The sequence below is a fragment of the Podarcis erhardii genome (assembly GCF_964252035.2).
Source record: "Podarcis erhardii genome assembly, chromosome: 10".
In the NCBI taxonomy this organism is placed as follows: domain Eukaryota; kingdom Metazoa; phylum Chordata; class Lepidosauria; order Squamata; family Lacertidae; genus Podarcis; species Podarcis erhardii.
Window position 1 is genome coordinate 14,275,145 of NC_138500.1, and position 23,483 is coordinate 14,298,627.

At 47.1% G+C, this 23,483-nt stretch overlaps 1 protein-coding gene and 1 long non-coding RNA gene across 3 annotated transcripts in view; both read left to right on the forward strand.

Annotated features, from left to right (window-relative positions):
* LOC309351820 (solute carrier organic anion transporter family member 1C1-like) overlaps positions 1-21,117 on the forward strand; it is a 32,936-nt gene extending 11,819 nt beyond the window's left edge. Inside the window, exons 2-15 of one of the 2 annotated variants that reach the window (XM_081879855.1) lie at positions 537-686; positions 908-1,049; positions 1,162-1,294; positions 2,179-2,306; positions 5,066-5,212; positions 6,610-6,708; positions 8,164-8,409; positions 9,726-9,890; positions 10,015-10,210; positions 10,993-11,158; positions 12,537-12,712; positions 15,013-15,077; positions 16,168-16,285; positions 19,503-21,117. In XM_081879855.1, the coding sequence (XP_081735981.1) occupies positions 576-686; positions 908-1,049; positions 1,162-1,294; positions 2,179-2,306; positions 5,066-5,212; positions 6,610-6,708; positions 8,164-8,409; positions 9,726-9,890; positions 10,015-10,210; positions 10,993-11,158; positions 12,537-12,712; positions 15,013-15,077; positions 16,168-16,285; positions 19,503-19,722 (2,112 nt within the window). In that variant the 5' untranslated portion in view covers positions 537-575 and the 3' untranslated portion in view covers positions 19,723-21,117. The remainder of the gene's footprint in view (positions 1-536; positions 687-907; positions 1,050-1,161; positions 1,295-2,178; positions 2,307-5,065; positions 5,213-6,609; positions 6,709-8,163; positions 8,410-9,725; positions 9,891-10,014; positions 10,211-10,992; positions 11,159-12,536; positions 12,713-15,012; positions 15,078-16,167; positions 16,286-19,502) is intronic. The other variant, XM_081879854.1, reaches the window with a different exon arrangement.
* A 50-nt stretch (positions 21,118-21,167) lies between these two features.
* On the forward strand, positions 21,168-23,013 carry LOC309352040. The gene is made up of 2 exons (XR_014161051.1): positions 21,168-22,110; positions 22,167-23,013. It is a non-coding gene; the product is annotated as an uncharacterized lncRNA (long non-coding RNA).
* The last annotated feature ends 470 nt before the right edge of the window (positions 23,014-23,483 follow it).

The window sequence follows — 23,483 nt, forward strand, 5'->3', positions numbered from 1 at the left end:
CACTTGGGAGCTTCCCTTTCTTCTCCCGGTCTCCCACCCTGGAAGATCTTCCCCTTCCTTGCGTCTCACCTCCTAAGGGTGACAGGCAATTAAACCGAGCAGTCAATAACAAGATTCCTTTTGTGCCAGGGATTCTTCCAGGGTCTGCTTGCCAGTGGGGAGCAGGGCTTGAGCAAACGGCGAGGGGGTGTGCAATCAAAAAGCAAACAATTGCAAAAACAGACAACAGGTACAGCTCTTACCTGTGTCCAGTAAGCTACATTCCAGCCACCCAAAAGTGGCTGCACATCTCTGTGTTCTCTATCCAGGCAAGCATAAACCTGGCACTACCAGGACCTCTGACAGAGGCAGCCTGTTGATGTGATATTGCTCTGTGTAAACAGCTGAGGGGGCTCAGATCCAAATCCAGATTGCTGGTTCTCCTGTTTTGCATCCTAAACTGAAGCCATGCTGAAGGTTGGGACTCAGTCCAAAACATGAAGTGCTATCACTAAGGAAATGACATAACTGTTGTTCTTATCCCCCCCCCCCCCCAGACAGAAAGGTCTGTGTTCCCAAGCTAGAAGATCAGCGTCATGGATGGAAAAATGGTTCTGCAGCAAGCTAAAGACAACCCCCCATTCTTGGACAAAAGCCATGGGTCGCACCTGGTGAAGAGAGCATGTCTCCCTGTTTCAAAGCTAAAGGTAAAAACCTCCCTTTCTCTGCAACAAATGGCCCAAAAATTCCAGATGGTTCAAAAGCATGGTCCCTAGCCTTGTCTCCCTCTATTTTCCTTCCACATATTAAATTGTAAGCTCCTTGAGGCCAGAGACTTGTCTGTTTTTATTTCTGTGGTTGAGATGTTATATTATCTTGAGACAATAGCTCCTTTGTCAGCTCACGTTTTCCTTTGTGTTCACCCCAGATATTCCTCGGGGCGCTGTCATTTTCCTTCTTCTCCAAAGCATTTACGGGAAGCTACATGAAGAGTGTGATGACTCAGATTGAGAGGAGATTTGAAATCCCATCGTTTGTGGTCGGACTGATCGATGGAAGCTTTGAGATAGGTATACCTGTCCCCCCTCCCCGCAAGAGGTAACCTACTGTAGTTTCACAGTGGAAAGGCCTTCTGCCTCTCCCTGCCCCCTGGAATTCATCACATCTCTTCTCCTGATGTAGGAAACTTATTGGTGCTGATCTTGGTGAGTTACCTGGGCCCGAAAGTTCATCGTCCAAAGGTGATTGCGGTTGGGTGCCTCATCATGTCCCTGGGATCATTTGTGTCAATTGTGCCTCACTTCATAATGGGGCGGTAAGTACAGCATTAACAATTACCAACATTAGCATCCTTAGGGAAATGCCTGTCACCAGGGAGGGTGGTCCATGGGCTAAGACAGATGAGCATCAAAAAGAGGACCAGAGTGTTGGGAATGCTTTGTAGAGGGAAGGACTATAATTAAGCAGCAGATCAATTCTCAGCATCTCAAAGTTGGACTGAGTGGAGTCAACCATATCTGAAGCCTCAGAGAGTTTCTGCTGGGCAGCGCAGACATTTGTTTTGGCCCTGTGTCGTTGGCAGGGAATGCTTGGATATCACACACTTCATTGGGCCTCTGCTGGAGAAGTTTGGGTGTACCAAATATCAAGGGTAGCCATTGGGCATGGCAGCGTTTGGGCTGTTGTCGAGAAGCCTTGGTTGTGAGGTCATGGGCATAGGCCCCAAAGTCTGGTTGCGATGGCACTGCTCCCGCAAGGAAACCAGGACATAAAATTAGTAAATAACTAAATAAATAACATTTCCTAACTTTTTGGAAAAGAGCAGTGCATCATTCTTATGACATTGCACCATTTGCCATGAAGCAACCATCAATTGTCTCATTGCCTCACAAAGCAGCTGCCAATAGGGTTGTAGTAGACCATCTGCTTCGCATATAGAAGATACCATGTTCAGTTTTCAGCGGCATTTCCGGGTCGGGCTGGGAGGAACACCCTCCCTGCTGAGCTAGATGGATACAATGCTTTAACTCAATATAAGTTAGCTCCTGTGCTCCTATGTACCACTCAGAATTAAAGGGTATTAATAGTATCATCATCATCATCATTATTATCATCATCATTGTTATTATTAACAAATATTTTTAAACCCTTCCATGTTTCCATCACACGGCATTTGTTTCTTCCTTCTTCTTTTTAAAGTTACAATTACAAGAGCATTGCAGTTTCTGTGACCAATTCTTCTGCGAGTGTGTCGGCTTGCTCAACAACCATTCCTCCCCACCATGTGATAGACGACTTGGAAAGTTTTCAAAATGCAAGTGCTCTTGGTAAGCAAAACTTGGGTGGCTCCTGAGGTGAGCTGTGCCCCAGTCTCTTGGTGTGCACATGAAGAGATGCAGGACATAGTTTCATCATGTAGACTTATAGTCTCTCTCATGCCCCGACACCTTTTGGGCAGGTTGCTCTATGGCCTTTTGCCACCAACACCTCTTTATGTAGCAACTGGTACTGTGATTTTCCAGGCTGAACAATTCATATTCTCTCGCAACAGCCCTCTAATATCAGTCTCTATTGTAGCCATGTTCCCAATAAGAGAACTACCCCTGTATGAAACGATGGCTGCATATGCACCATTCATTCAAACCTAACACCTCCCAACCCCTCAAAATCAAGGGATCTGTAGTTTACCCCCACAGAGCTACAATTACCAGCACCCTTAATAAACTACAGTTCTCGGAATTCTTTGGGGTTTTGAATGTGTGTGTTTTGAATGTGCTTTAAATGTTTTGCTGAATGCACATTGATCTCTGAGCAGCAAGAGACTTCAGCGGTTTCTGTGCTTACCCAGGTGAAGGCCAATGGAAATGTTGGTGTCTTTGGGACATATGCAGTTATTTGCACATCTATACAACCCAAGCATAGGATGGAGGGGTTAGCCCCAAGCCTCTACTTTGGGTCTCCAGCTTGCAGCACCAGCCAAAACTCACACAGCTCCACTTGGCCTATTGTTTTCCATTTTAGGATTGACGTGGCTTGAGCCAAGTGAGGTGAGAAAAGGCCCACCCATTTGTCTCTATGGCAACATGTCTTTGGACATGTAAACTGTGGTACTTAACTGGACAGCTACAGTATGACCATTCCCTTAGCAAAGGAACTAGATAGACCTGTTTACCAGCTTTCCTCTTATGCATCCTACCTGCAAAGGATACAGGATTGCAGCCTTGGAAGGGACTGCTGGGTATCATCCAGACCAGCAGTTGCAATCGATTTGTGCCCTCCGCTGCTGCTACAGTTGCTATTACAGTTGCTCCTCTTCAATATTGCTTGCCGGACCAAGGCTTTCAGTTTTCAGTGTCCAGGTTTGGCTGCCATTGAACATCTGTAGCTGAAAAATCTGTTTCCCATCGTCATTCTCTTTAACTGAGAACTCAAATGGTCGAGTGTCCACAGTGCACTTTGCGAGCTCCCTTTTTCTAACAGCAAACTTAGATGGCTGAGAGCCGGCAGGATTTAAGCCAGAACCAGGTCACTGGGGAACAAGCAGACTTATGGGGAACTCCAAGGTTTACAGGAATATAAAAAAAATAAAACAAAAAAGTTGGGAAACAGATCTGCAGGGGGAAACAAAAGCAAAAGGTTCAATGAAGACTCAGCACATTCAGTGCTCATGGAATAGTGATAGTACAAGCAACTTTTCATCTTCTTTGTCTCTTTGACTTTGTTTTTGTAGTTGTTCTTGCTGCTGTCCCAGCTGTTGGCCACTAAGCAGAAGCATGCAATTGAGTGGGTGAGGCAAAAGAGGGCAGAACAACAAATGCTCATTGCACCTCTGTACAGTAGGCTAGTTTCTACACGCATACCAACACACACCTGTATCCTCACCCAGGCAAGCAAGAAGCATGATCAAAGTTCAAGGACACATTCCACACAGGCAAAAACACCCATGGATGGTGCAAGGGAGACAGCAATGGGACGTGGCATGGGGAGAGTCACTTGGAGGGCCACATTTGACACCCAAGTCAGTCATTTCCCATTAGGCTAAGGGGCTAACCCTACACAGGGGTTGGCAACCTAAGGCCCATGGGCCAGAAGTGGCCCATGGAGACTATTTAACTGGCCCACGAGCTGTCCCCAAACCGAGCCACTCGCTTGGCAAGTTCCCGTGCGCTGCGCTAAACTGGTGCAGCGCGGCGCGGGGACTCTCTTCCGCGGTTCCAGAAATTGCTTCTGTGCATGCCCAGAGGCCAAAAATCACGTCTGCGTATGTCCGTGGCCCCATAAATCTCTTTTGCACATGCCCAGACGCCAAAAATCGCGCCTGCAATTTTCAGGGTCTGGGCATGCGCAGAAGCGATTTCCGGCGTCACGGACATGTGCAGACGTGATTTTGGGCATTGCGCTGCGCTGGTCTGGCCCATGGAGAATCTCCACAAGAGTGATCCAGCCCACGCCCAGTAAGCCTTGCCAACCCCTGCCCTACGCAAACCCAAAGTCCCTAAGTTGATTGGATGGCGCCTTGTACGCCTCCTTCCGGCAACTCCTGCAGCCAAGTTGGTGCCAAACATCTTGCTCTGCTTTCCTTTGGACCACGTCAGTGATGCTGAGAGGGGAGTCTTGTCATCTGGGCAGCCCAGGACCTCCATACAGACTGCCTAGGCTTGCCCCCAGGGGAGGTCACTTTGGTGATGCTAAGGCAGCAAAAACAACATGGGAGGCAGCAGTTATGAGTTACAGGTCTCTGCAGCCACAGCAGATGCTGTGATCCATGGACTCTCCTCGCTTGGATGTTTTTAAGCAGAGGTTGGGTGGCCATTTGCCATGGATGCTTTGGCTGAGATTCCTGCATTGCCCCATGGGGTCCCTTCCAGCTCTACAATTCCGTGAGACAGGTGCTCTAGATTTAATTGGTGCAATGGCACGGCAGTGGCACTGGTGGTGGAATCTACCCACCTTTTGCTCTGTGCCACCTCTATAGTTTGCATCTCTGCCCTCATGACCCTTTGAAGCTGCCAATAGCCCTGCAAGGGAAAACGAATAGGGCACAGCAGATTCGTTCACCAAGCTGTGTGCCATCCTTTGCCCGCAGGCTGTGAAAAATCGACGAGCTCCTACCTGTGGCTGTTTGTCCTTGCTGGGAATATTCTTCGTGGAATTGGTGAAGCTCCCGTGATGCCCCTGGGGCTGTCGTACATCGATGATTTCGCCACGGAACAAAACTCGGCCTTTTACATAGGTAAAATAAGCGAGGCGATCCCATCCCATTAAAGATCAGAACTGGGTTGAAAAGCAGCCTTCTGAAGGTCTGCATTGTCTTACCAGCTCTTGGCTGTTTCTTGGTTGCTTTAAAATATCTTAAGGCTGTTTATGTTCTGGTTTAAAATATTTGTGCCTTCTCAGTCACAAGGGAGCTTAAGAATGCATATCAACCACCAAGGCAAACTGAACAGATAAAAAAGTGAGCAAAATTTGTGTGAAGAGGAAAGGGCCTCCTCCCTGCCTCATTTGCAGGTTTTGAACAAAGAAAGCATTTTGTCAGGTTTTGGAAAAATAAAATTGGGGGAACTATCATTGGGTAGCAGTGGAGAGCCTCACAGTGGCCTGCAATTGCTAGCTGCCATCCTTTCTATCCCAGAATGACACATGGTTTCCTCCAAAGAAGCAGCCATTCTCAACACATTGAAAAACTGCTTCCCTAAAAATAATAATCAAGGGAGGAGTAATGTATGGTGCGGATTAGATCCGAGTCATGGCATAGCATTGCTCCAAGGTGGGGTACCTGGGATTGGAGCGAGATGATGGTTTTTAGTGGAGACTACCATTCTTTTTAGGGATGCGGGTGGCACTGTGGGTTAAACCACAGAGCCTAGGACTTGCTGATCAGAAGGTTGGCGGTTTGAATCCCCGTGACGGGGTGAGCTCCCGTTGCTCGGTCCCTGCTCCTGCCAACCTAGCAGTTCGAAAGCACATCAAAGTGCAAGTAGATAAATAGGTACCACTCCGGTGGGAAGGTAAACGGCGTTTCCGTGCGCTGCTCTGGTTCACCAGAAGCGGCTTAGTTATGCTGGCCACATGACCCGGAAGCTGTACACCGGCTCCCTCGGCCAGTAAAGCGAGATGAGCGCTGTAACCCCAGAGTCGGGAACGACTGGACCTAATGGTCAGGGGTCCCTTTACCTTTACCATTCTTTTTCCCCAGAACCCCAGTTACAAAAAAACACTCCCCGTCCCCAAAACACAGCAACACCTGTGTAATTGGATGGAGATTCACTCCACTTTTGAAGGTCTCAACACAGCCTTTTCCAAAGACTTGTGGCTGCATTCCCACTCTCATCTACCTGGAAGAATTGATCCACTGAACTTCTAAGGCTTCTTTCAGATGAGACTTATATAGGATTGCATTCTGGGTCTTTGATCAGGTTGGGATTGCATTCTGGTAGGGCAGAATGGCGGGCTGCTCTGGTTCCCCACCCTGTTCCTCTGCAATGCAGACAGCAGATGACCCAGACTTTTGCCCAGCCTTCTACCCTGGCAGAGAGTAGCATGCCCAAAGATCACCTCATCTCTTCATAGATAATCTTCTTCACCATGCGCTGTAAATAAGTCACTGTGCTGCCGTGTGATCTTTTACAGGAATAGTGAGAGCACTGGGAATGTTTGGACCCTCAGCTGGCTTTCTGCTTGGATCCTACTGTGCTAATCTGTGGGTTGACATTGGACTGGTAGATACTGGTAAGGAACAAATACCCATAATCGTATCCAGTGTTTCGTCTCTGTTAACGTTGACTCTCCTGTCCAGCGAGTGCTGAGTGCCAATTGTCCTCTTCTGCTGTGGCTTGGTAGCAATTGTCAGGCCAGACCCTAGATAATCCCCACTAGGTCCTTCTGGAGCCCTGAGCTCTGGAAAATATTGTCTCAGCAAAGGACCACAGCCATCAGAAGACTGAAGAAGGTGGGCAAGGCTTTGGGTTCCAGTGACTTCATCCCATGATGCAGAAAGGGCCTGTTAGGAATTCACAAAATTAAGGTTCTCAGAGAGCTTCTCCATCTGCAGAACCAAAATGTGGATTTGCACCTCTTTTCTCTCACCATTAATGTGGAGGGGGGGGATGTAATCACAGGACGCTCTTCCCCATCCCAGTTTTGTCCCAGGCCTCCCTGGGAATGTGGGCTTTTCCTATCCTTGGAAGATCTGCAGTGGCCAAGATTGAAAAGCCCTGCATTTAAAGGGTGGAAGTTCCAGGACAACACTGGGGTGTGTAGGATGTCCTTACATTAGTGGGGAGACAGGAAGGTGCAGTTCCACATTTTGCTGTGGTGTGGACAAGCCCAGCTTCCAACCAGCTCTCTTCCATCAGAGGAAAGCTGTGTATTATCATCCATAGACACTTCCTAGAAGATTTACTATTGCACACAAATAAATTTCAGGCTTCCTGCCCAGACTCCCTGTTAAACTAAACTAAACTCCCATTTGTGGTTTTAAGTACATTCTCCTACAATCTCTCCAGTTGCCGGATATTACCCTCTTAACCCTTCTCTGGCGCTAACACCCTCCATCTCCTAAATTCCTCACTTCCTACAGTGTTACCTCCACTTAGCTTGTCTCTTAGGCCCCATCTGCCCCATGCATTTGAAGCAATATTATAGCACTTTAAACAGCCATGGCTTCCCCTAAAGAATCCTGGGAGCTGTAGTTTGTTAACAGTGCTGAGACCTTCATTCCCCTCCCATAGCTACAATTCCTATTGTGGCTGAATGGTCAATCCCTTTTCCCACTGAGGCACTGAAAGAATATTTCTGAATATCAGTTGGTATGGATCACAGCTGGAAGGGTGCTATTGCATTTGTGCCTACGCACCCAGAGACACTGGGTGGGCCACTGTGAGAACAGGATGCTGGACTCAATAGGCCCTTGGTCTGATCCAGCAGGATTTTTCTGAAGTTCTTACAATATGCCTGAAAAATCACCCATGGTTTTTATGACTGAGCTGTGATTGCAGTTTAGATCTTTTAGGTCCACATCTAACTTTTTATCAGCTGGACCATACAGTGGAGAGGTGAAAGGTCAAACTGGGAGCCAACTGAGAACTGCAGTGATGAATAAGCAAAGTAGAGCAAAAGATGTAGATCATCTTTTTTTTTCCATTTAAAGAGGCTAAAAGTTCAATCTCTGTCCTTTTCTCCCAGATACATTGACAATAAATTCTAAGGATGTGCGTTGGGTTGGTGCCTGGTGGCTTGGAATACTGTTATGTGGAGCCATCAGCATTGTGGCCTCCTTCCCTTTCTGGTTCCTGCCTTACTCTTTGCCAAAACAAGGAGAAGAAAGGATAATTAAGAAGTCGGGTGACGTTTACGGAAACTCCAAGGATAGCTGTGGCAAAACAGAATCTCCAAAACCACCACGGCTGAAGATCTCCAAAGCAACAAAAGGTTGACTGCTGAATCTCCTCCTCCTCCTCCTCCTCCTCCTCCTCCTCTGGCTCTCCTTCACTAGTTAATGTTGAGCTTCCTAAGAGCAATCGGCTCGGTGGGTGGCCCACTTTTGCAATGCGCTCATCTCCTTAAACAAAATAGAACAGGACTAGGGAAACTTGACTCTCCAGATGTTTCTGGACTCCAGCTCCCATCAACTCCCACAGCATGGCCAGTGCTCAGGGATGATGGGATTTGTAGACCAGAAACACAGTGTCCTTATTTTGGGGTGATTGCAATTTAAAGCATAAACATACACCCCAATATTATTGGAAGGTTACGATCCCTTTTATTAACAGCTGGCACTCACCCCTACTATTTTGAAAACAGACGTGATCTGTGGTGAAAAATGTGTGGTGATTCAGATAATTGGTCTCCATGGTCTCTTTTTGTAAGCAGATGTCCATGTAAGCATGTCAGGAAGGAACACAGGAATCTGCCTTCTACTGAGTCAGAGCACTGATCCACCTAGTATTGTCTACACAGATTGGGGGTGGCCCTCCATGGCTTTCTTCCTGCCCTATCTGGAGATGCTAAGGATTGAACCTGGGACCTTCTGCATGTAAAGCAGATGCAGGAGCAGTAACTTGAGTCAGGGTACATACAGTCACCCAGTTCTGCTGGTTTCTTGGGTGGGGTACCTTCATGAATTGTGGTCCCAGGATTCCTCTCAAGTTGCCCTGGTTCCTGGTACATGCTGGTATCTGCCATGGGCTCCATCCTCCAAGGAGGTCTTCTCAGATTTTGACCACAGACCTTGATCATATCCTTAACATTTTTCACTTAAAACTCGTTAAGAAGAGTTAACTAACAATTTGCTGAATGGGAACCATTTTACACACTGCGTTCCTCTCTCCCATCTGCACAATTCGCAACTACAGTGGTACCTTGGGTTACAGACGCTTCAGGTTACAGACTCCGCTAACCCAGAAATAGTAACTCGGGTTAATAACTTTGCTTCAGGATGAGAACAGAAATTGCGCGGCAGCAGCGGGAGGCCCCATTAGCTAAAGTGGTACCTCAGTTTCAGGTTAAGAACGGACCTCCAGAATGAATTAAGTTCTTAACCTGAGGTACCACTGTAGATCCGAAGTTACAAATCTGAACACACACACACACAAATCTAGGCAATGTAAATTAGGCTCAGCAGTAAACAGAATCAGCATTGGCTTTTGATTCCGTGGGTGACGATAGAGATGATCATAAGCCTTTCCTCTGCGAATACACTTGCTGATGTTTATTTTAGATATGGATATATTATATTTCCTTTCCAGATTTCTTCCCCACTTTGAAGAAGCTACTTGGAAACACTATCTTCCTGGTCTATTTACTCCTCATTGTCCTTCTGTACAATTCTGTTGTTGGCATGATAACATATGAGCCAAAGTTTATGGAACAGCAATTTAACATACCTGTTTCAAATGCCATCTTTTATATTGGTACGTAAACTCCTCTCTTTGTTGTTGCGTTTCTGGCTTGCTGGGGTAAGTGTGTGTGTGTGTGTGTGTGTGTGTGTGTGTAAGCACATGCAACCTATGTCAATGTTCCCTTTTCTTTTTCTAGGTGTGTTGCTTTTACCTGCTACAATTGTGGGACTGTTCCTCGGAGGTTTTATCATCAAGAAGTTCAAGATGCAAGTGACAACTATGGCGAAGTTTGCCTGTGTCACTTTTCTGATTACCTTCCTACTTAATCTGCTTTACTTTGCATTCAACTGCAATGACCTCCAGGTGGCTGGCTTGAACATCAACTACTCTGGGTAAGTTGTCATATTCATTTTTGGGACTGTGGGGCGGGAGATTCCATATTATACTGACTCAGACCGTTGGTGCATTTTATGTTGTGAGCTGCCCTGTGATCTTCAGATGGTGGGTGATATACAAATTTAATAAAGAATAATGATCTAACTGAGTACCGTCTGCTGGAGATGTCTCTTCATGCCTGCTCCTCTGCTGTCTAATTGTTGACCATCTACTCATCTACGGTCTCCTGAGTTCACATTTAATGGTGAATCTACCTGCCTGGAACTTACCCAAACATACACGAGAACTAACATGCAGCCATCATAGTGCCACTCTGAATTTTACAATGCATTTCAGTATTCTTATTCTTATTCTTATTCTTATTCTTATTAATATCCCACCCTCCCCAGCCAAAACTGGGCTCAGAGCATATAGGAGGGTAAAATGTGCATAAGAATGCATGCTAACTATCTTTTACTGATGTTTTGCTTTTTGGTCAACCACTTTGCAGCCTTTCCCAACCTGTGAGTCCCCAGATGTTGTTGAACTACAACTCCCATCACCCCTAGCTAGCAAGGCCAGAGCTCAGGGATGATGGGAGTTGTAGTCCAACAACATCTGGGGACCCACAGGTTGAGAACTGCCGAGGTTTCATCGCTATCAGGTGGTATATGAATTTTGTTGCATAAAATAAACTGGTGAAACTAACATGCAAAAATGGGTTATATTTGAGAAAACATGCTTTGACAAAATGCAGATATAACAACAACCCTGAAGGCTTTGCTTCTGTTCCCTTTAGCATGAAAGAACCATCCTTCTCTAAGGAAGGATCGTTAGCTGACTGCAACTCTGACTGCAGCTGTGATGCAAGCCACTGGGATCCCGTTTGTGGAAGCAATGGGGTCACCTACATGAGCGCATGTTTAGCTGGCTGCAAAGCATCTGTGGGAAGTGGAAAAGATATGGTAAGCGCAGATATCTGTTTGTAGGTTTGCTTCTTAAGGGGTCCGTGTGTTCGTAGGATTGTATAGAGTTGGAAGAGACTACCGGTGTCATTTGGCACAACCTCCTGCAACGCAGAAATCACAGCTAGAGACTCCCTGACAGATGGCCATCCAACCTCAGCGTAAAACCTTCCGATGAAAGAGAGTCCGCCACCTTCTGAGGTGCAGTCCATTTGACTGCTAAACAGCTCTTGCTGTCAGGAGGTTCTTCCTAAAGTTTGGTCGGAAGCTCCTTTCTTGAATTTTGAATCCTTTGTATTGGATCCTACCCTCTGGCAGCCCTGCTGACTTGCACCATAGTGAGGGTCACTTGGTCCGGTGGTCCGGCATGAGGACTTGTGCCAGAATACCAGACCAAAAAAAGGGGATATCTTGGGATGCAAACAGAAGCTGGGATTGGCTTCTGTGATTAAAACAGGACAGTTGGCAGATATGCTGTATAGTTCTCTCTATTTTGGCTCTGGAATATGTCAAATATTAACTTGCACCTTAATATCAGCAACACAAAGGAGATGGAGTTGGACTTTTGGAGGAAAAGAGGAGAACTAGCCCCACTGTACATCAGGGAGGGCTGTGTGGAGAGAGTCTCTTCCTTTAAATTCCTAGGAGTTTATCTCAGTGAAGACCTTACTTGGAAAATCAATACAACCCAGGTGGCTAAGAAAGCCCAGCAGAGACTCCATCTCCTCAGAGTATTGCGGAAGAACAATGTCAATCAATATTTGATGATCTCCTTCTACCACAATAGAAAGTGTCCTTTCATACTGCATCACGGTGTGGTACGCTGGTTTGACAACAATTGATAGGAAGTGCCTACAGAGGGTGGTGAATACAGCACAAGATATTATGGACTGTCCCGTGAATCCACTGGATGACACTGCAGAAGAACGTTGCCTCAGGAGCGTGAGGAAAATTCTAAGGGATGATTCACACCCTGGCTGGCACTTTCTTGATCTCCTGCCCTCGGGCAGAAGATATAGAAGCATGATTAGTCGCACCAACAGGGCAAAGAACAACTTCTATCCGTGGGCTGTTAGGCTGCTGAATGAAAAGATAACAACAGGGCAACTGACTTTTGGGTTTGATGGGTGTGCGTCAGTAAACGAGGGGAATTAAGACTAAGAGAGCTGAGTGGGGGGTGCTTGTGTAATCTCACTGTATACAAGTTGTACAAGTGACAATAAAGTATTTCATTTCAACTAGATAGACTGCAGAGGGTTCAGGACATCTTGTACCACATGTTTTGCCCACAGGGGAAAATCCACAGGGAGCGGAGGTGCGGAATGTGAAAAAATGCAAGACACCCTGATAATGACGCACACCCTCTTCTCTCTCGCAGGTATTTCACAATTGCAGTTGTGTGGGAGTTTCGGGTCCTGGAAATCTATCGGCAGTTTTGGGTCAATGCCCAAGGGATAGTTGTACTAAAAGCTTCCCTTATTTCTTGGCCTTGACGTTCTTATTTGCGTTTGGTTTTTCCTTGGGAGGAACTCCGACGTACATGATTATGTTCAGGTGAGCACATTTAAAAAAAAATCCCCCTCTTTGTCTCCATCAAGTTTTGGGGCAGGTCAGCTCCGCAGCATAGTTCATCAAATCTCCTGTATTTCAGTGGTTGCTTTTGCAGAATGCCCCTGGATTGCAAAAAAGGTGCCAATTTCTGCTTGAAAATAATAATAATAATAATAATTGTAGCCAACATTGGCGGGGGGTGCATCACTGAAAATCTGAATGCTTGCAGCTGAAATCTAGGACAAAATAAAGCCGTTTTGCTAGAAGAAAAGTTTGGATTTGATATCCTGCTTTATCACTACCCTAAGGAGTCTCAAAGCGGCTAACATTCTCCTTTCCCTTCCTCCCCACAACAAACACTCTGTGAGGTGAGTGGGGCTGAGAGACTTCAGAGAAGTGTGACTGGCCCAAGGTTACCCAGCAGCTGCATGTGGAGGAGCGGAGACGCGAACCCGGTTCCCCAGATTACGAGACTACCGCTCTTAACCACTACACCACATTGGCTCTCTTTTCCCTAAAGGCATTTACAATCAGGATTCCAAAAATCTTCTACAAAACTATCAGGGCCCCAAGGTTCATATTCAAAGGTGCTCTTTTAGAGCATAGGATTGAATTGCTGTGGAGCGCATCTTCTTCTGCCATGCACAACTGAGTGCAGGCCTCCCCTTCCCAACTGGCCACTCGCTCACCTCTTGCTACCTGTGTGCTCACAATAAGTTTTTGCCTGCCTCCTGCCCCCACTGCATGCTTCTCCTACCTGTCTGTCTGCCTGCCTCTCCCCAGCTGCCCCGGCTCAGACATGCTTGGAAATAGCACCAATAGTTAAGAGGCAAGCCAGGAGGCTTGCAACATGAGACAGGGCCTTTTCAGTGGTGGCTCCCAGCAAAGAGGCCCACCAGGTGTTCACTTTGACATCTTTCCTGGGCACTGGGCAGAGCCTTTTGCTTCAAGCCTTGGAATGATTTTAACAACTTTTATTTGCTACTGCTGGTGGTGGTATTCTTCAGTCTGGTTCCACCATGTCACCATGGTGCTTAGGCCTATGGTGGGGCTTCCTATTGCTGTTTTGACTGTTTTAAGCTGCCGGTTTGCTGTGTTCTGTTTTTTACGTTTACTTCTATTCAAGTACGTATATTGGGTGCTTTGGTCATTTTTAGTTGTGTTCTTCAAGGCTCTGGCACAAGGCAACGGCTAAATTGTTCTCTGTTCCATTACACTTGGTCTGGAAAGTGTAGTTAGCATGGAAGGCTGCAGTGGGAACATATTACATCTCTGCTCTCAAAGATTTGCAGTGTCTGTCAATTTGCTTTGTTGTTGTTTAATCGTTTGGTCATGTCCTACTCTTCGTGACACCCTGGACCAGAGCACGCCAGGCACTTCTGTCTTCCACTGCCTCCCGCAGTTTGGTCAAACTCATATTAGTAGCTTTGAGAACACTGGCCAACCATCTCATCCTCTGTCGTCCCCTTCTCCTGGTGCCCTCCATCTTTCCCAACATCAGGGTCTTTTCCAGGGAGTCTTCTCTTCTCATCAGTTGGGCAATTTGCTACTGAGCAAAATTCTAGACTGGCTGCTGCTTTGTTACTGGGACAAAATCAATATGTTACTGCTAATGTATAAAGACATCAAGAGCTTGGAACGAATGTGCTGGAAGGATTGACTTATCCCACACATGCCTCTTAAAGCACTTTGATTTGTGGAATTAACACTTTTACAAGTGCCACGTAATGTATGTTCCAAGCCTGGGAGGAATCTGTTTGAAATTTCATCATAGACCTTTCTTCTCAAAGCTGTAGATTTTATCTATATTTTGATAATTTCATTACGCAGACTTTTTTTTAAAAAAAAGTGTTTTATTTTATAATAAAATAAAATAATAAAAATAATTTTATATTTTATAATAACAATATTATTACCATTTTGTGCAAACCACTTAGAGTTGGGGTTTTTTAAAATTAAGCATTATATAAATCTTGCTAAATAAATACATGGAACAAAACAACAACAGCATTATCGAAATAATTTCTGTGGATTTTCAAATTCTGCACATTTGGATCAATCTACATTTGGGCCTCTTTAATTCCAGTGGATTGATTGGTTTTTTACAAGAGAGTTGTAAGTTTTGCCCTTGAAAATTTGCAGTTCCAGTTATTTAACGCTCTGCAGCTTGCACAACCCCATATCCTTTTGAGCCACGACATTCCATTTATTTCAATGTTTCTGGACTGCAGCCATTGTAGCAAAGTGTATCTGATTAATGTCGAAGGGAATTTTTTGAACTTCTGCATCCTGTTTTTTTCCAGATCGGTTTCTCCAGAATTAAAATCCCTTGCTGTTGGCTTCGAAGCTTTCTGTGGAAGGACACTTGGTAAATGTTTCTTCCCTTTCCTTTTGTTTGAAGATCAGAAACAGTGGAAGGAACAAAGGGAGCTGCCTTCTACGTTGGCCAATATACCTCAGTATTGTCTACACTGACTGGCAGCTGCTCTCCAGGGCTTCAGGCAGGGTTCCGACGTCCTGCAATAGACTACTTTTTGGAAGGCTAATTCCAGGGGGTTGGGGGTTGGGGAGGGAATGCTGTGGGTGCCAGGCAAGGCCTCTGAAGGCACAAAGGCACCCATGGGTGGTGACCACGATGGCAACCACTGCTTTAAACAGGCTTCCAGGTAGTGTGTTCTAAAGTTAAGGGCAATGACGACACAAAGTCTGTAGAGCAGTGGGGATGGAGTTTTTCCATATGTATCACACTGATATCAAAGATTCCTTCTCTTCCGGGTCAGCCTCTGTTGTACTCTATCTCCCTTGTTGTTGTTGTTTTTAAAAAAACTGGAAAAGTCTGGAATTACCGTATTTTTTGCTCTATAAGATGCACCCGACCATAAGACACACCTAGTTTTTAAGAGGAGGAAAACAAAAAACAAAAAAATTATTCTGAATCAAATGTTGTTGAAGAGGGAGGAGGACGGAGGATCAGACTTACCCTTTATGGAGCTCCTTATTTTCCTCCTCCCGCTTTGCTGAAGAGGGACTGCGCTGCTCTGCTGAACCCAGCAGAGCAAAAGGGAGAGCTGCGCAGCGCCTCTTGGCCTGCTGGCTTCCCAGCGAAGCAGGATGAGGGATGGAAGGGGCTCCGTAAGGGCTCCCTTCCGTCCCTCATGGTGCATCGCTGTGAAGGCATCACAACAAGAGGCGCTGCGCAGCTCTCCCTCTTGCTGTGCTGGCTTCAGCGATAGCTGCGCAGCCTGCATTCGCTCCATAAGACGCACACACGTTTCCCCTTACTTTTTAGGAGGAAAAAAGTGTGTCTTATAGAGCAAAAAAATACAGTAAGTCTCAAGACTTTCTGCATGTGAAGTTCTACCACGAAGCCCCGGCCGTTTTCTGACTCTCACTGAAAAAAACCCACTTTGCCAAGATCGAACCAGGCTCATGTCACTGCTGGTGGTTCTTCTTTTCAGGCGGACTTCCTGCCCCTCTTTATTTTGGAGCTCTGATCGATACAACCTGCTTGAAATGGGGTGTGAAAAGCTGTGGCGAATCGGGGTCTTGCAGAGCGTACAGCACAGAGATGTTCAGGTGAGTCTCAACGGGAGCTGAGATTCCCTCTCTGTTTTCGTGCAAGCATTCTCAGCGTGAGAAAACCGAGAGGAAGAGTTTGGATTTGATATCCCGCTTTATCACTACCTGAAGGAGTCTCAAAGCGGCAAACATTCTCCTTTCCCTTCCTCCCCCACAACAAACACTCTGTGAGGTGAGTGAGGCTGAGAGACTTCAAAGAAGTGTGACTGGCCCAAGGTCACCCAGCAGCTGCATGTGGAGGAGCAGGGAAGCGAACCCGGTTCACCAGATTACGAGTCTACTGCTCTTAACCTCTACACCACACTGGCTCCTTTCTCAGGGGGAGAGGAAACTCCTACGGCACTAGTTTAAGACGTGAGGGTTGGTTCATCTTACTAATATGCAAGGCAGTTGAAGTTAGTTTCCCTCCCTGTTTCTAAACCTCTTAAACTGTCTCAATCATATAGTTTGCTTCTCCCAGCCTGTCCCAAGAAAGAAGCTTCCAAAAAACAAAACACTTTATTCTCATTTATTTATTGGGATAATATATTAAGATGCTGCCTTTCATACAACTTCACAATGCAGAGAACAAAAATCCTCATTTTATCCTTGTATGGAAGGAGAGGTTGTGAGTGAGCAGTAGGTAAAGGTGACTCGATGAGCTTCATGGCTAGGTGGGAATTTGAACTCTGCTCTCCCTGGTCCTGGTCCAGGACTGTAACCACTACCCCACATTGGCAGCTGCTGGGTTAATTGCATATAGAAGAAACCAACTGGTCATTATAGAATCATATTGTAGAGCTGGAAGGCACTCTGAGGATCATCTAGTCTAACCTCCTGTAATGCAGGAATATGGAGTTGCGTGGTGAGTTCCCGCCTCCCCCCAATGGAAATAAAGACACATGACACAATTATTTAGGTTAATGGGCAAAAAATGGCCACAACTTTATTGGTTACAGGTGATGAGCGGTATTGGCTTAGGCATTGGTCCTAACTGACTATCCGGCTTCAGCCTGTTTGCTTGAAGTCCGAGAAGGGTTAACCACCAGTGGGGGGAGTCCTGCTGATGCACATCAACTAGGAACTCCCCTGGGGTCACCGCCCGGGGGCGTGCCTTAGGCCCTCACCTCCATAGGCTTCGGACAGGGCCACACACCCCAGAATGCTTTATCGGACTACCCTTCAATATGCAGGGGAGGTGATGGCGCTTCCTACCCCCCTTCATCTACATAACAATGCCCCTACCAATGCCTAACCGCCAATCCGAGAAAGTTGTGATGATTTGCTGCGAGGTAGGTGAAAAACCAAGTGGCTGGTGCCAATTTGCCAAGTGGAAAAAATTCCTACCAGGCCCTTTAACAGTGACCAACTGAGGTCCATAACAAGGTCAAAGGAAAACCTTAAAGGCCGGGAGGGTAGGAAACTGGAGAAGCTGAAGCAAAAGAGGGAGATCCCCGGCCGCGCCGGAGCTGAATAACCCAGGCCACTCCCCCTAGGCCAGCCGATTGGCTGGCCAGGGGATGACATAGCTGGGGAGTCCCTCAATCCTGCGGAGGCTGAGGGCCAGCCCCCGCACACTTGGAGAGGGCATGAAGCCCGCAACTCCACCTCTTCTCTAGTTCGGAAGTGGCTCTGTCCCATAAGAGGATCGAACCTGCAACCTTGGCATTATAAGCACCACACTCCAACCAACTGAGCTATCCAGAATGAGTTCCTTTGATACCTTCCCTGCCCCACCTTCTTCGGGGTAGATTAACCATGAACTGCTTTGAATTCTTTTAATTCTCAAGTATGTCACCCCTCCCCCCAAAGTGCTAAATGGCTTGTTTTGTTCTTCCTTAAGTTTTGTTGCACTGTTTGCGGGTCAAGGCCCTGTAACCTCCCAGTTCTCTGGGAGTTAAATAACTACACCAGACGTTTTCAACCTTTTTGAGTCTATGGCTCCCTTGATCAACTACATTCTTTCTACAGCACCCCTGTGGGGCTCAGGAGCCCAGTTATGTCACCCCTTCTCTGCAGAGCCGGCAGCCCCTCACCCCTCACCCTGAGAGCCAGTGTGGTGTAGTGGTTAAGAGCGGTAGTCTCGTAATCAGGGGAACCGGGTTCGCACCTCCGCTCCTCCACCTGCAGCTGCTGGGTGACCTTGGGCCAGTCACACTTCTTTGAAGTCTCTCAGCCCCACTCACCCCACAGAGTGTTTGTTGTGGAGGAGGAAGGGAAAAGAGAATGTTAGCCGCTTTGAGACTCCTTAAAGGGAGTGAAAGGCGGGATATCAAATCCAAACTCTTCTTCTTCTTCTTTTCAAACACTCTAGAGCAGGGGTCAGCAAACTTTTTCAGCAGGGGCCTGGTCCACAGTCCCTCAGACCTTGTGGGGGGCCAGACTATATATTTTTTTTGGGGGGGGGGGGAATGAACAAATTCCTATGCCCCACAAATAACTCAGAGATGCATCTTAAATAAAAGGACACATTCTACTCATGTAAAAACACACTGATTCCCGGACCGTCTGTGGGCCGGATTTAAAAGGCAATTGGGCCGGATCTGGCAGCCAGGCCTTAGTTTGCCAACCCATGCCCTAGAGTGTTCCCTCAGCCCCCTCTCCTCTCCCCTCTCCTTGGGAGTTCTCCGGGCAGCCACTGCTGCTACCCCTGGTCTCTGAACTGCCCCCCCTGCCCCAAAGAAAGGTGCCTCCTCACTCTGCCCCACAGGGGCCTGGGAAGCACCCCCTGGCCAGCCCCAGAGGCACCATTCGCCTGGGGAGCTTGTAGCCAGGGCTGCTGCAACAAACAGCCAAGCAAGCCTTTGGGGGGCAGAGACATAAGAGGGCATCAGAGGAGGGAGGGAAGGAAAGAGGGATAGAGACCAGCGTTACCCACGGCAGCTCCGAACATCATTCAAGGCACCCCAGGGTGCCACGGCACATTGGTTGAAAACCACCGAACTAGACAGTACACAGGATGTTGGTTTTATGGGATCAAATAAGGCCACAACTTTATTGGTTGCAGATGTGTAGGTTTTGGCCATAGACATTGGGATAAGCCACGCAAATAGCACTCTGGTGTCTCTAAGGGTGAATCCAACCAGCAGGGAACACCCAAGACCTATGTCAAATTGGGGTGTCCCCCAAGTGATCTCCATTGGAGGAGTGGAATGGCCCTAGCCTGGCTAAAGGACATCTTTTGTTCTTCCTTAAGTTCTGTTGCACTGAGCTGTTCTATCTACTCTACTCCTAGGAACGTCTATGTGGGATTCCTTCTCTCGATAAGAGGTGCAACCTGCCTCCTGTACATCGTCCTCTGCATTTTAATTGCGAAACGATTCAGACGAGGCGGGGAAGAGGCAACGGCAACCCAAAACTGTGAGCTGTCTGCCGCCAAGTTGCCAGCGCCTGAACTGAACAAAGGAGAGACCTCTTGCGTAGAGGCCTCCGTCAACGGCGACACCCGCTTGTGAGAAAGGAAAGCTGGTTTGGATCGTAGCACGAGCGGCTGCTGTTTGGGCATTCAGGAGCAATCCATAGCATGCGCAGTTCCTCACCCAGGCCAAAGCCCTATCCGGCGATCAGAGCTCGATACATACAGCCCTGCTCAGATAACTGGAAACTGTACCAATCGCCCGCAGGCAAAGGCACCAGTTATTTGTAGCAGATCATTGTGGCAAGAGCACCAATCACCTAGAAGAGGGGCAAGAGAGAACTGAATGGTTGGTGCTCTTGCCAATGATCCACCCAAGACTGCGATGCAGCTGCTGGTTTGTGTTTTGTAACGTCATGAAACCTTAAGTGTGGCACCTGTTTACATGTGAAGTTCCTCATGCAGCAGAGCACTATGGAAGCTGGAAAGGAGGCTGCGAGTTTTAAAATACGGAAGAGAGACTAATATAAAACATTTGCTTAGGAACAAAGGGAGCTCGCTTGTACCATGTGGGACCACTGGTCCATATAGCTCAGTACTGTCTGCGCTGACTGGCAGCAGCTCTCCAGGGTTTCAAGGCAGGCGATGTTCCAGGGCTACATGGAGGTGCCGGGAATTGAACGTGGAACATTCCTCATGCCCCGCCACTGAGATACCGCCCTTCCTTCTACAGTCCTCAACAGGGTTGGAGTGTAACGCCCCCCCCCCAAATCAAACCTAGAGGGAAAGCTATATTTATCTTGTTAAGCTAAAGAGCTGGTGGGTAGGATTGCGTGACCCTGTATTTGGGGGGCATTTTCCTCCCTCCTCACAAGCGCTCATTGAAAGTCCACAAACCAGTTCCCTGTTATCTCTGAGCAACCTCCGCGTGCGTGGGGTTCTTCTTTTTAACTTTGCCACTGGGGCGAAAACTCCTTGTGCTATCTGTTGCCGTTTATAGCACGGATTATCTGTGCAAATCGGTCTCTTGGCTTGACTATCCAGCCGCAGAAGTTTGATGCTTTTTCTTTCCTTTTTGCTTTTTGGAAGGGAAGCAATTTCCTGCCATATTCAAAGCATTCTCCAGAGATCAGCAGTCATCATTCAGCCTCATTACAGTGGTGGGAAATAGGGCCTCATAAGCCGTATTATAGTGACCCACTGGAAAAGCAGCTGCTTCTGTCAAGAAACACCTCCATTTCCTGACAAATTACCGCCATGTGCTAAAAGCTCTCCAAATAGACCAGCTTCCAAAAACAAGAAGGTCTATTGTACAGATAGAGGCTTTTTACTTCTTGTTATGGGGCTGGGGGTGGGGGGCAGGAAGCCCTCTTCCCTTTCGGAAAACAGTAAGCCAGATAATGACAGGAACACCCCCTTGAAGCCACAAAAGAGAATGTCTGTAGCTTTTAACGGAGAGTGGATTTTACTCACATGGTAAATGCGTAGAAATGGGTTTGAAGTATTATCTCTCATGCAATTATTTGGTTAGGGGTGGGGTGGGGGTGTTTTTCTTTTTAAATACCATTGCCTCCTTCAAGAGGGTAGGCACCATTCTGTCCTGCAAGACAGATTACTACATTGGACCCACCTGGTCAATTCCACACACCCCCAAGCCTACCCAGCTAGATCATGCCAGCCACAAAAGTGTTCGAGCTGATTCAGTGTTGATCCTCTCTGTGGAGGTTTCATGGTGCATTGCAGGAGTGCTAACTCGCCCTCAGGGTTGTGGGTGCCCGCCACTGTAATGTGGACATGCGACATCACATGCACACACTTGGACACACCTCTGCTTTCATGTCTGAGCCCCCGCTACTCCCGGGAAAAGGGTGCCTCGCTCACTGGCCACAGAGGGCGGAGCTGAACTGCTTCTCTCTTGGAGACAGCACTGCTGCCCCTGGCAGCTTTTCTCATTGACTTTGTGGGTGCCCGGCCCCCACATTTATATTAATGTGGCTTCTGAAGCACCCATGGCTCCTGGAGTTAGCTCCTATGGTGCAGTGTCCACACAGAGCCAACATATTTTGAAAACAGGTTACTGTGTGGATACCTTCGAGTCCAGGTCTCCACCTGCTTTTGATCCTGCAGCTTCTCTACGTGCGTATTCACCTCCTCAATCGCTGATCTCTCTGCCTGGCCTGTTTCTGTTTATAATACCAATGGCTGTTCTGTTCTGATGCAACCGTGTCACAGTTGACAGCCACTGGCCTAGTTACGCTAGCGTCAGAGAGAGATGCTGGACAAAATTGCGTCTGATCACTGAATTATATGACAAGCATGGGGAATGGATTTCCATGCGCATGATTAACAGTTGTTGGAGACAGAAACTGCTGAGATGCTAGACCTAGGTCTGGTGTTTTTTATATAATATTTTGGCAGAGCTGGAAAATCTGTGGACCTTCAAATGTTGTTGGACAAACACACACAAGCTACTACTTAGTTAGCCCAAGTCCTCTCTACTAAAATGAGCTTCCATCCTTCAAATAGAAGACCTCCCTGGGATAGCTCAGTTGGTAGAACACGAGACTTTTAATCTCAGGGTCATGCGTTCGAGTCCTGATTTGGGGCAAACGATTCCTGTGTTGCAGGAGTTCGGACTAGATGACTCTCGTGGTCCCTTCCAGCTCTACAATTCTATGATTCTGTGAAATAGAAGACTTCTGGGGCATGACTGTCCTTTTTCAAGGCTATGCAGAACTGCCTTATATGGAGTCACACCAATGGTTCTTCTAGCACAGATAGCAGGGGTGACAAAGACCACCTGAGTGAGATCCTTAGAGCTAAAGGGAACAGGAATTCAACCTGGGACCTTGCACATGCAAAACACATGACCTACTCCTGGGCTTTGTCCCCTCAATCAAGGAGAGACAGGAGGTTGCTAGAGTAATGAGCAGGCTTCCCTTGACTCATCCCACCCAGAATCAAAGCTAAGCACCTGGCTATGCATCAGAGAGGACATAGGGATGTTGCCCAAAATGGCAGCCCTCAACTGGAATTTCCACCACAATGGGTATCAGTACTTTTCCATGTTCTGACTTCTTCACATTTGGCATTTTGCTGTCCCCACATCACATCATAAAAATCGAGCTGTTATGTGTTCAGTAAACAGGAGTGGGGAGTGGGATTGCATCCACTGGCATAAGAATACAAGAAGAGTTTGCAGGATCTGGCCGATGTCCCATCAAGTCCAGCATCCTGTTCTCTCAGTGGCCAAACAGATGCCTGTGAGAATCTTGCAAGCACAAGAGCACTCTTCCCCTTCTGTGAAACCTCCTTTGTCTTGCTCCTGCTAAGCAGATGCACTTTATTAAAGAGCAAAATATGTGCATGAATAAAACCCTTTTGGACAATATGGGGAATGTTTGCATGGGTTTGTTTCAGTTTATGCCAAAGAAGAATGCATCTTGAGCATGCCTTTGCACCGAGAACAGAGTAAGCTGAAAGCGGATGCAAAGAAAACCAAGAAAGCCTATCATTAGGATGTTTCTGGGTTGCTTCACCAGAGAACCAAAACATGGGAGGTTTTTAGCAGAAGGCAGAAATCCTACTCTCTCTGCTGCCTGAGTCGCTTCAGGAAGGGGTGTAAGCACCACCTCCTCACTGCTGAACTCTGATTTCTCATTTGAAGATCCAAATGTTGAAGTCGTCTTCCCGTGTCAAAGAAGCTTTTGGCCCTTTTCCATCAAAGGTGCAATCTTTTCAGAATTTCAGTCCTTGCAGTGTTTTGAATTTGGCTTCCCATTGTGTGATGGCCGAATGTGAGTGTGTGTGTTTCTTTCTACTGAACTTTCTGTCCGGTGCTCTTAGGCCTCCCCAACTGCT